Raw genomic sequence first — 12,348 nt, forward strand, 5'->3', positions numbered from 1 at the left:
AATTGTGCGGTCATGATAATAAGTAGCCTGTGAACGCAGACAGATTTTCGCCTGTGCGGTAAGATGCAGCAAAAATACTTCGTGAACTATTTCTCGATGGCGTTTCCATAAATATTTTTTTCCATTCCGGAGGCATGAACAACAGACAAAAAAACACTTTTTGCGTTTGTAGGCTACTAAACTTCGGGATTTGAATCGTTGTGTGTACAAGCGAACCAAATACGCAGGACTCTGTAAACTGTATATCATTTATTTGCTGTGACACAGGTACACATGGTGGACCCATTTTCACTAGTTGTTCCCAGGCTTTTAGGCGAAAACGCGACAAAAAGACGTCTTCACCTCTCCCGGGGCGGGGCACGGAGTGATGTGCGAATTTTCTTCCCTTGAAACGGATGTTGTAGGTATATAATTATTAAGAATGAGGTCTCTAATCACTCTTACACTTTTAACTACAGTACAAATAGTCGGTAACTCACTTCCTGGTAAGAATCACGATGATCTCAAACAGAATAATAAAAATAATGATTTCCAGTTCGATGAATCACATGAGCCATCAGGGAGTCAATCGCAACAGTTTTGCGAGGGCAACAATGAACAATGCAAGGTAAGATCTATGTAGTATCAAGTCTACTGCAGCATGAGGCAAAATTACTTAGCTTTTAATACGGGAAGGGAGTTTCCTATTACAAGAGACCCAGACACCACATCGTTGTTGCGAGACCCTACCCCTACCCCGCTTAATTACCACCCTGCCCCCGCCACAACTGAACCTAGTCCTTTGGTCACATGGTCCTTGAGCTTCCCTTCCTTGAGTAAGATGGCATTTCGGAGCCGTGTTAGTCCAATTCTTCGTTCTTCTCTGAGCGCCGTCAGAACAGCAGTGACCAGGAGAGCACTGACTTCTCAATCGAAAGATGGTGCATCATCTTTTTGTTTTGCTGGGCCTCTTCTGATCGGAGCTTCAGCAGCCACTGCGGGACTATTTGCGGCAACTCAATTGTACAAGAATAATTTTTTCCTCATTGGAAATGTACATGCTGCGACCAAGGTATAGCATTTGGATAAATATTTGTTTCGTTTCCAGCGTTAACTTAGATGTGAAGTGCAGTGGGGTGTTATCAGTTATACTTAACAAGTCCAGCTTGAAAATTACAGTCCAACCGGTACTATAGCTATATCGGACACCTGCAAGTTCTCCCAGCAAGCTCAAATTGTGGACAGTTCACTTGATCCCAGATAAACCGGGAAAAATATAATCTTTACCTGTACAATAACCTGCACAATCGATGATTGTGGACACTCGGGTGGTCATTGGAAACTTATCAGAACTTTGATTGGAGATATTGGCTCACTCAGTAGTTGCTCTGATGCAACCAAGTCCAAATGCCAAAAATCCACCACAACCCCCCGCCCCCCCCCCCCCTCCCAGCTGCTTGGAAAGTGAACTTTTGAATTCCATCCCCCACCCCTCAATTCTTATCTTCCCAAGAGATTCTCCCAAATGTCCCAGTACTTCTCAGGGTGGTGCAATGTCAGCTACACAAATGTTGCATCTTACACTCTCGTATCCGGTCACCTAGCCACCAGGGAATTTCGCCACCAACGAACTTGCCACCGAGAAACCACCTTGCCACCAAACACCAAGGGAAAGATAAAGTAGAATAAAGTAGTGGAGGTGTGTTAGCTGTTCGAGCGATTACAATGTCAATTGACTTGAAGGTTTGCTAGCTTGATGTGATAGGACGTGACGTGATACGGTTTGTGTTCCATTGTCCAACAAGAAATCACGGCTTTCAGAATTCAACTCCATGTATATTTCTTTGAGAACTGACTGTGTTGTTATTGCTCAGTTGTTTCAATTCGCCTTTGTGTTTGCATTTAATTACACCCACTTTCAGTGTTACATGTATAGGTGACATCTTTCGACCATCTCTCGACATTCCATCTTTCGACATGCTATGTAAACGGCTGAAAGACCGTTTACCCGTGAAACTGGCAATTTTCCTGGTTATTAGCGGAACAAATGACAAGTATATGATAATTACTGACCTCAAATGAATGAAGAAGATTGTGGAATTCCGATTTATGGGATAATTCAAACAATTTTAGTGTAGTCGATCGGCTCTCAATAGTGACTTCCAGTGTAATTGGGCCGCTACTGCTCAGTTAATGTTCGAAAGATGTAAACATTCAAAACAGTCGATTTATCCGTCACAGAATGTTTTCTTGATACTCCTAGCCTAGTTTGATGTCAAATAAATCCATCTTTAATGACTAGAAGTTGAGTTTGACCGTAATGAAGTCAGTTGTGCTTACATTTTGACATAGGCCAGGTTACATAGCATGTTGAAAGATGGCATGTCGAGAGATAGTCACTATGCACATAACACTGAAAGCGGGTGTAAGCTTTCGTAAGCTTAAGTGTTTCATAAAAAGCTTCGGCTAAACGATCAAACAACTAATCAACCTTACACGAGCTGTGCGAGTTACACAACTAAACATAGTAGAACAAATTTAAATCTCTTTGGCTTGTGGTTTACATGTAATGTTATTAGACTGTTTGTAATTTGGTGGCGAGGAGACTTTGCTTGGTGGCGAGCTTGTTGGTGGCAAGGTGACCGGTAACCTAATTTGCCTGGATTAAATGACCCCCAGTATTTGTGACATGAAATAACCTCTCTGAGAGACCCAACACTCAGGACTTATACAGCTGATGTGTGTGTCTCTGTTTTATACGCTTATTAATATGATAACAAATGGTCAAATTTCCTTGTTTTGACCAGAGATTTTGGAATAGTTGGGGACCAAACCAGTTGGCAGTTGGCCCCTGTAGGAAATTTTAATTTTCGACCCTGATCTGAGAACATCAAAGCTGTAAAAGCATTGACATCCGCTGTACACTGGTCCTAATTAACCACCCCAGGACAACCATGAAAATCCATTTCCTTACTCATCTGGCATGACATAACCAAATTGTCAAGGATATGCCCTGGTAGATCTCATCTCGGAATTTGTGTTATTAAGAACTGACAAGTGACTTAAGTCTCAAAGCTTTCAAACAGAAAATGGATAGCATGCATGTTGTGCTATAGGCTGTAAGCAGTCTCTCTTTTGCTCGAAAATCCATGGGGAAGAAAGCAAGGAGGAATGGAAAACAACATGAGTATGGGAGCGTCACATGGGAAGCTGCGAGCCACAAGCAGTGTTCCCCCAAATTTTCAAGCTAAAGAGAGACTGCTCGTAGTCTAGCTGTGCCAGGACCTGAAGAGAACCCCAGATCTGATCACAGTTGCTGTTTTTTGTGTATTTAGGCACCAAATAAAGGCAAGCATGAAAGAACCTTTATAATGGTAAAACCTGATGGAGTCCAACGAGGACTGGTTGGAGACATCATCAAGCGATTTGAGCAGAAAGGATTTAAATTAGTGGCAATGAAATTTATGCAGGTAGGAGAGAGTAATCCCATATTAGGCTTTTTGATGTCTTTGGTAGGATGATGAAAGGGTAAAATTTGAGAGCTTGCTAGACAGCCAGACCGATATATTTTAAGAAAGGACATGTCTTTCTTAGACTTAGAAATCAACCAATACTTCAGAACAGTGATGGGTAAAAATTGATGCACTTGAAATTTGGCTAAAATTTTGCATTATGCTTTGTCACAGAGTGCCATTTACTGACCCCTCAAACAGTTTGTTGACCTTTAGACTGACGAATTTCACAAGACATTAAGTCCTTGAATCTGGTTAGTCTCATAATGGTTATGATACTTTCTTTCTTTTTATTTATAGGCAAGTGAAGACCATCTGCGAGAGCATTATGCTGACCTGAGTCATCTTCCATTCTTTCCTGGGCTGGTGAAACACATGGCCAGTGGACCTGTTGTTGCCATGGTAAGTAGTGGCAGAATAGTACATGTTTGAATTGACTTTCTGTCTCAGTATGCTTTACGAGCAGTTGTTATTGTTGATACTGTTGTGAAGAAATGTGTTTGAATTTGAAAAGGTTTGATTTGTCTGACCACCAAAATTAATGTTTTCCAGTAGAAACAGGTAAATTGTTTGCTTATGAAACCTTTTGGGTGACTGTTTAGAACTAAGTACTGTGATTGTAAAATTATGACATTTTTCCATGCAGGTGTGGGAAGGCCTTGGAGTTGTTAAAACAGGGCGTGTTATGCTTGGAGAAACAGATCCTGTGAGTAAAATAATGTTTTTTACTTTCCTATGGCTTGCAATAATTACCAAATGATTGTTACCGGTAAATTATTTATAAAAGAAAAATCTGTCAGTAGTTTCATTATAAAATAATGTAAGTGCTATAAATAATTATAATTGAATGTTTGTAATGTTGGTGTTGTTTCAACTATTTTAAAGATTTTTCTAGCTCTTTCCTTTAGTAAACTGTCCTTCTACTCCCATGTTTTGTCATGTTCACTCAAACGATGTGAAGGCTAACTCGATAACCTCGCGGTTCTATTAGCCTGCACGCACAAACTATATACCATTTTCACCTTTAATTGTTATATATGATTGTATCTTTTTTTTTTCTTTTTTTGCTAATATTGTAATTTCAAAATGTAAGTGCAAGTGTAATATTGCATGTTTTTTACACCTTCATCAGGCGAAATCACAGCCAGGCACAATCCGTGGAGACTTCTGCATCCAGATCGGAAGGCAAGTTTTAAATCAGATTTCTTTAATAAATATAATTATACATCAACATTTATATCGTATTTGGTTATTTTCAATTATTATAATAAATAGTATTAAGTTATTTCTCATTTGTTGTAATATTGAACATTATGACTGTCAGATCCCCAATAAAAAATTGTGACTTAACAGTTTTTCAGTTAAAGCATCTGTCCTTTTTCATAAAAGTATTGTATCATATTCAGATGTTTGTATGTTTAAGAAGAATCAAGTGCCCCGTCCTAAATAACCACACACCCCTCTCTTAAAGGTGCCCTCCCTTGGGGCAAATAGCAAATTAGCATCCAGGCCACTTCTTAAAATCAAATCATGTAATGACAAAGACTTACTCATTTGAAATGTGTCTTTCTTTCTCTAGGAATATTATTCATGGAAGTGACTCAGTAGAAAGTGCAGAGAAGGAAATTGCACTTTGGTTCAAAAACAAGGAGGACCTAGTGGACTGGAACCCAGCAGCTTATAAATATGTTTATGAAGACTAAATATTTGTAATAATGTGTAGTTAGGAATAAATGCCATTGCTCACAATAAAAAAAAATATTTTTTTGTGACTGAACAAAATAAAAAAGCCATTGTGCCTTCAATGAATCTTTCAGTGGTCATTCATCCCTTCGTTCATTAATCTGTCTGCAGAAGTTTACTTTTTTTTTGCCTTGAGTTTTTTTTTTTTTTTTCAAGCACATGAGCACAGAGCTAGCCCGAGAGCAGCTGCAAAGCAGGCACACATAAAAAATGATTACTCACTTTTTTCTCTCTCCCCAGGGCCACTGCCTTGCATTCAGGCTTTTTCAAATCCCTTGTGGTTAACACTTGTGCCTTCAATCTTGATGAACTCAACAGAATAAAGGGTCTGTGGAAAGACTGTTCTTTCATCTGACTGCCTTTTAATATTTACCATCCACTCGCTCTATTGTCAGATCATTAAACATTTTGTTTTGTTGCTTGTTTCATTTAAAGCATACATACTAGCATGTCACTAGTGCAATTGCTGACCGGAAACCTGGTATGATTGCTACATAAAAGTGACAAAATGTAAAACTGTGTCGATTCCAGGAAGTTACCACTGTTGATCTCAAAGAGGCTCCCAGAGCCACCAACCTGCCCTTCTCAGATGGCTGGGCATTTGACACAATAGAGGGCCCATAATTTAGGGGTCTTTAGGATACAGGATGTTTGGGCAAAACATCAGTGGGATGGTACGTAATATTTTGGGGAAAATTAATGGGATATGCAGGATATTAAGGTGGCTCAATACAGTTTCCAACACTTAGATTTTGATGGGTCGTTATAACCACTCTTTATCACTTGATGCTACAATCATGGTATCAAAAAACTGCCCAATCATTGGTGAACATGTTATCATTTTTGTGATGCAATAGGTTACCATAGTAACAGTATGACCTCCTTAAAAACACCCTTAATTACAGCTTTTGGGGCTTATAATTAAAAAGTGGCCGAGTGAATTTTTTCTTATATTCTCAACTTTTGATAAGCATGATAAGACGCAACTTTTGATAAAGTTTAAAAAAATTCCGTAGGTAGGGTTCAGAGCCATCTTAATTTTTTTAAATTTTAAGACCAGATAAAACAGGATATCGAGTAGGAAATTCATTAATTATTGCAACTGGAATAAATGGGATATGGGATGTTAACTGCCCACTTAACAAGTTGTGGGATACTCAAATCCCCGCCCCCCACCCACTCCGTTAAGGGGCCTCAAAAAAGGGAGGCTATTTGGTGGACATTTTGGACTGAGATTCTTGCTAAATTTTTCAATGCTGGTTTCATACTGGCCGGATTTTCCCTGTAGGCGGTTTATTTAAATTGTTTGAAAAAGTTGTATTATTTTAACAGGGGAACAAAGGTGTATTTGATTTTCGTCGCACCAAGGCCTTTCGCGCTCTGTCCCGCAAATCTGAGCAACGCACGAATACCCTCCCCTTCCCCATCAAAATTGACTTCCTAATTTGGACAATAATTAAAGGCCAAGCCCACGTGGCGTGACGTTCTCTGCTTCCAGAAACTCGGCGAAGTTGTTTGTGGCGTACTCGTGTACTGTGTTGTCAAAAAATAAGTTCCGAGAATGGCTGAGGATGACAAGAAAAACAAGGAGCGAACATTCCTCATGCTCAAACCAGATGCCGTTCACAGAGGTCTTGTTGCGGATATCATCAAAAGATTCGAACAGAAGGGATTCAAACTGGTCGCCATGAAATTCATGCAGGTGCAATTTCAGAAGTACTGTTTCTGTTACCTTGAAACCATTATATGGTTTTTGCAAATGGTACATTAATAGTTGTTTTGTGTCTCTTAAGGCAAGTAAAGAGCTCCTTGAACAGCATTATGAAGAGCTGAAAGACAAGAAATTTTTCCCAGGTCTGGTGAAGTACATGTCCTCCGGGCCAGTTGTACCTATGGTATGGAAGTTCTTCGTGAAGCTTTTATTGTAATTTAGCTTTTCTTTTCTGTCTCATTGTTAGAAATATTTTAATTTGCACCTTTCTGCAGAGATTTTTCCTCGTTGAATAATGCACACCTACATGTTGATAAAGGAGCGCGTTCGATCGTCTCCATTGTACAATCGAGTTACAATGATCACAATCGGCTCGTTTATATTGTTTCTAAATCTTTTCAACACTCAACACTTTTATTCTAATACAGCAAAGATGCACTTCAATGGGATATTCACAGTCGGAATAAACTTTTCTTGGAAGAAATTTGCATGTTTGTCAACAGTTAATCATGTGAAACATTCCCAAGGCCGTCTAATATTTGTGCTCTCTTCAAGAAAATGTTAGCAACAGTTTTCGTGTTAAATCTTCGTATTCAGGCCCAGTTTGTTGAGATTTGTATTTGTTTATTTTCTTTTTTTTTTTTAGGTCTGGGAAGGTCTTGGTGTTGTTAAAACTTGCAGAGATATCCTGGGAGAAACAGACCCAGTAAGTGTGACCATAATACTGACCTATTTTTTTTTTTTTTTTTTAAAAAGGGACCTAGCGACGGGTCGGGGGGGGGGGGGTGGATTTGGTGGCTAGCCACCCTCTCTTTGAAGGAGCAAAAAAAAAAATAAAAAAAATTAAAAAGAATTGTGAATAATATGGAAGAAATGAAGGCAAACTCTCTAGACAGGTACCTCATAAATTCTACTTTGTGGCATATGGGGCGCCGTTTGTAAATTTATTATTTAGACCGAATTTATGCCATTTTCCCCTTATTTATAAATAATTGGAAATGCCACAAAATTTGTTTATAAATAAGACACAAGAACTTATCCGTTTATATGTAAATAATTATTTTAGGTACGTTCTGATTTATAAATAATCTTTTACCATAGAGTTATTATATATAAATAATAAACTAAACAACTTCAATTATTTATAAATCAGGCCACCTCCAAAATAGTTATTTACATATCATAAAGTTTGTAAATCCCATTATTTATAAATAAATTACTTCGTCGGGAGTGTAAATTCATTATTTAGAAATAATAAATTTCACCTCGCCGAGTGTAAATTTATTATTTTTAAATAATGAACTTCACTGAGTGTGTAAATTTATTATTTAGAAATAATGAATTTCACCTCCCCGGGTGTAAATTTATTATTTATAAATAATGAACTTCATTGAGTGTGTAAATTCATTATTTAGAAATAATGAAGTTTCATCTCGCCGACTGTAAATTTATTATTTATAAATAATGAACTTCGTTGTGTGTGTAAATTCATTATTTAGAAATAATGAAGTTTCATCTCGCCGACTGTAAATTTATTATTTATAAATAATGAACTTCATTGAGTGTGTAAATTCATTATTTAGAAATAATGAAGTTTCATCTCGCCGACTGTAAATTTATTATTTAGAAATAATGAATTTGACCGTGTGTGTAAATTCATTATTTAGAAATTAATTATTTAGAAATAATGAAGTTCCATCTCACCGAGTGTAAATTTGTTACTTAGAAATAATGAACTTCACTGAGTATGTAAATTCATTATTTAGAAATAATAAAAGCATGAATGACTGACCCAGCGTCTCTTGCCCGATCGATTTCGGAGGCTGTTTCTCGCATTATAAGTGAGACAGTTAATGCTACCCTTGCTCAGGTAGGTATGCAGCCTGAAATTCAGCAGTGGCGGATCTGGGGGAGGGGCCCGGGGAGCCCGGACCCCTGCCCCCCCCCCCCCCCCCCACGCCTCAACTACCTATTATGTAGTACTTATTCACTCAACAATTCGGCAGCTCACACTGCGACAGGAACAACTAGTCAAAGGCCGAGGTAAGAGGTAAATTTTAAGAAAAGAAACTGCTGCATGAAGAAAATAAAAATCGCTTGGCGTGTTAAGTGAAAGGTCTGATTTCTATTGAAATTCAATAATGGTTTGAACGTAACTGAATTTAGCTTTCCACGTGTACTATCTTTGGACTTGCCGGGAATAGACATGCCCAGCCGTGACTTGATCAAGCCAAACAAAGTGTGTCACACAGCTATCCGTCCAAAGGTCACAAAGGTCACAAAGAATTTAACCTGCGAGCAGGCTCACGTTTGAATCAAACGCGCGAGTGACGAAGAGGAATAGCGATGGGCGGGAAAGAGGCGCCAAGAAAGTGACTTTCTCCTCTCGCGACTTCGCCCGTCGATTTCTCGCTCTCAGCTAAGCCGAGCGCGTTTGTGCTCCAACGTGAGCCTGTTCGCAGGCTACAAAGAATTATCTAAGCATGTAAATACATTATTCGATTTCCCGATTTTAACGTTCTGCGTTTTCTTCATGCAGCAATTTCTTGGCTTAAAATTTACCTGTTACCTCGGCCTTTGAGTAGTTGTTGTCGTTGTCGTTGTTCCTGTTGCAGTGTGAGCTGGCGAATTGTTGAGTGAATAAGAACTACGTAATTGATATTTGAAGCGTGATTCTCGCTTAAACGCAATTAACCAAAATAAGGGGGGGGGGGGGGGCTCCCCTAGATCCGGCACTGCTGAATTTCAGGCTGCATACGTACCTGAGCAAAGGCAGCATTAACTGTCTCACTTATAGCGCGAGAAACAGCCTCCGAAATCGATCGGGCAAGAGACGCTGGGTCAGTCATTCATACTTTTATTATTTCTAAATAATGAATTTACATACTCAGTGAAGTTCATTATTTCTAAGTAACAAATTTACACTCGGTGAGATGGAACTTCATTATTTCTAAATAATTAATTTCTAAATAATGAATTTACACACACGGTCAAATTCATTATTTCTAAATAATAAATTTACAGTCGGCGAGATGAAACTTCATTATTTCTAAATAATGAATTTACACACTCAATGAAGTTCATTATTTATAAATAATAAATTTACACTCGGCGAGGAGAAATTCATTATTTCTAAATAATGAATTTACACACTCAATGAAGTTCATTATTTATCAATAAAAAATTTACACTCAGCGAGGAGAAATTCATTATTTCTAAATAATGAATTTACACACTCAATGAAGTTCATTATTTATAAATAATAAATTTACACCCGGGGAGGTGAAATTCATTATTTCTAAATAATGAATTTACACACTCAGTGAAGTTCATTATTTAAAAATAATAAATTTACACTCGGCGAGGTGAAATTTATTATTTCTTAATAATGAATTTACACTCCCGACGAAGTAATTTATTTATAAATAATGGGATTTACAAACTTCATGATATGTAAATAACTATTTTAGAGGTGGCCTGATATATAAATAATTGAAGTTGTTTAGTTCATTATTTATATATAATAACTCTATGGTAAAAGATTATTTATAAATCAGGACGTACCTAAAATAATTATTTACATATCAACAGATAAGTTCTTGTGTCTTATTTATAAACAAATTTTGTGGCATTTCCAATTATTTATAAATAAGGGGAAAATGGCATAAATTCGACCTAAATAATAAATTTACAAACGGCGCCCCATAGTGGCATTGCTTATATTTCTAGTATGATTTTTCAATTACTAGGTTCCAATTCTCAAATTGCTGCATTTTGGAGATTTACTTCATTCATTCTGCGACCCCAAGATACCAACCACCCCTCCCTTGAAAAATCTTGTATCCTCCTCTGATAGTGGGCAGACTACTATTGCTCGAGGGTTAACATTAAGCCCATTTTGTGTCCATTAGGTGTTGCTGTATGTCATTTTAAAAGTTAGATATTTTACGTTCTGTTCTATTCTGAAAGCAACACTATAATTAAGTTGGGAACCACTTATCAAGACTTACAGCCGGCCGCAGGTGATTACGTCTTGACATATCTTTCTTTCACTTGTAGGCAAAATCTAAGCCAGGCTCAGTTCGTGGAGATTTCTCCATTCACATTGGCAGGTAGGTTGTTTTGACTTCAAGATGTGGGCTATATTAATATAGGTATGTGCGACCCCAAAGGGTATGGTTTTTTAGCTGATTTGGTCAGAAATAGGGTATTGATTTGACCTCTTTGGTCTCAAGTAGGGTATGGTGTGGATATTTCTGGAATTGCCCATTTTGACCTTGTTGGGGCAGAGATGTAATCATCATTTAGCTAAAAATTTCTTCACCTGTTAGGTTGCTCTTCCTGTGATGATGTAACCAAGCAACTTATGTTGTACTGGTTCATGAACTCCTCACCCAAATTAATACTTCTTGATACAACTTGAGGGAATTTAATCTTTTTACAGTGTGTATTTTTTGAAATAATTTCATTCCTTTAGGAACATCTGTCATGGGAGTGATTCTGTGAAAACAGCAAAGAAGGAAATTGCTCTCTGGTTTAAAGATGAAGAGCTTGTGGACTGGAAACCTGTGGCTTACCCTTGGCTTTACGAGGATGTGTAAATACACCATGAATATGGCCTGTGAAAATTTTACCACTCAGTTGAAATAAAATTGCTCAACAAGAGTGGTGTTGTTTATTTGGGAAGTCTTTTAAAATTGTCAGGGGCTTTTACCTGTGAAGCAGTAACTCAGCACATCAATCAAACAATGATAGGCACATGCAAAATGATTCTTTCTTTCAAATGTTTTAACATTTGTAAATACCTTGTGCAGTCTATTTTTCCTTCATTTTGCCTTTCATCCAGTCCAGATTTCTTGTTATCCAGTAACATGCGCTCGCATGTCAACTTTCGAATGCATTAAGGCAAACTTTGGTGAAGTTAATAGAAGTGTAGCATAATGGTGTTTTGGAGTGTAATATTGTCCAACCTACAAGGGCTCATAGGCTCAATTTCCAGTCACTGTTCAGGAAATGAGAGTGGCAGAAATCAAGCCTACAGTGGCTCTTGATCAGTCGTAGCTTGTTCCACACTCTCTGGTACAGGTCATAGCCATCTTGTTTTCCCTTGGTTAGCCCATTTCGCCCTTTCCTACCTTCACCTTGTCCCCACTAACCAAAAGAGTGCACCAGGCTGGATGTGTTGAGGATAACATATGTTTACCAACTCTGTATTTTAAACACCTCAGTAGAAAATTCATTCAAAATGTTGGGTTCTCATATTTGGCTGGATAGCATTGAATTTCTGAACGATAAATCTGATCAGTCACATTATCTTTTGCCTTTATGCATCAATCAATTCCCTGAGCTAACATTGCAAGAGAAAACTAAATTGCAATCCAAGAGTTGATGTCTTAAGCTGGG

The 12,348-nt window shown here is 37.8% G+C and overlaps 1 protein-coding gene across 1 annotated transcript; it reads left to right on the top strand.

Annotated features, from left to right (window-relative positions):
• Nucleotides 1-629: 629 nt before the first annotated feature.
• LOC145498150 (uncharacterized) lies at nt 630-11,610 on the top strand. Its single transcript, XM_081478032.1, has 12 exons — nt 630-1,051; nt 3,315-3,449; nt 3,792-3,893; nt 4,138-4,197; nt 4,624-4,680; nt 5,864-5,883; nt 6,255; nt 6,814-6,936; nt 7,028-7,129; nt 7,592-7,651; nt 11,005-11,057; nt 11,423-11,610. The coding sequence occupies exons 1-12, from the start codon at nt 641-643 to the stop codon at nt 11,544-11,546; spliced, it is 1,248 nt and encodes a 415-aa protein (XP_081334158.1). The 5' UTR covers nt 630-640; the 3' UTR covers nt 11,547-11,610.
• Nucleotides 11,611-12,348: the final 738 nt, after the last annotated feature.

Source organism: Orbicella franksi, chromosome 9 (assembly GCF_964199315.1).
Source record: "Orbicella franksi chromosome 9, jaOrbFran1.1, whole genome shotgun sequence".
Lineage (NCBI taxonomy): Eukaryota > Metazoa > Cnidaria > Anthozoa > Scleractinia > Merulinidae > Orbicella > Orbicella franksi.

What these genes read in the sequence shown, in the direction of transcription:
- LOC145498150 (XM_081478032.1), top strand. Translation starts at nt 641, where the DNA reads ATGAGGCAAAATTACTTAGCTTTTAATACGGGAAGGGAGTTTCCTATT. An exon ending in ATGTACATGCTGCGACCAAG is followed by an intron (nt 1,052 to 3,314) that starts GTATAGCATTTG and finishes TTGTGTATTTAG; the next exon opens with GCACCAAATAAAGGCAAGCA. An exon ending in GCATCCAGATCGGAAGGCAA is followed by an intron (nt 4,681 to 5,863) that starts GTTTTAAATCAG and finishes CCCATAATTTAG; the next exon opens with GGGTCTTTAGGATACAGGAT.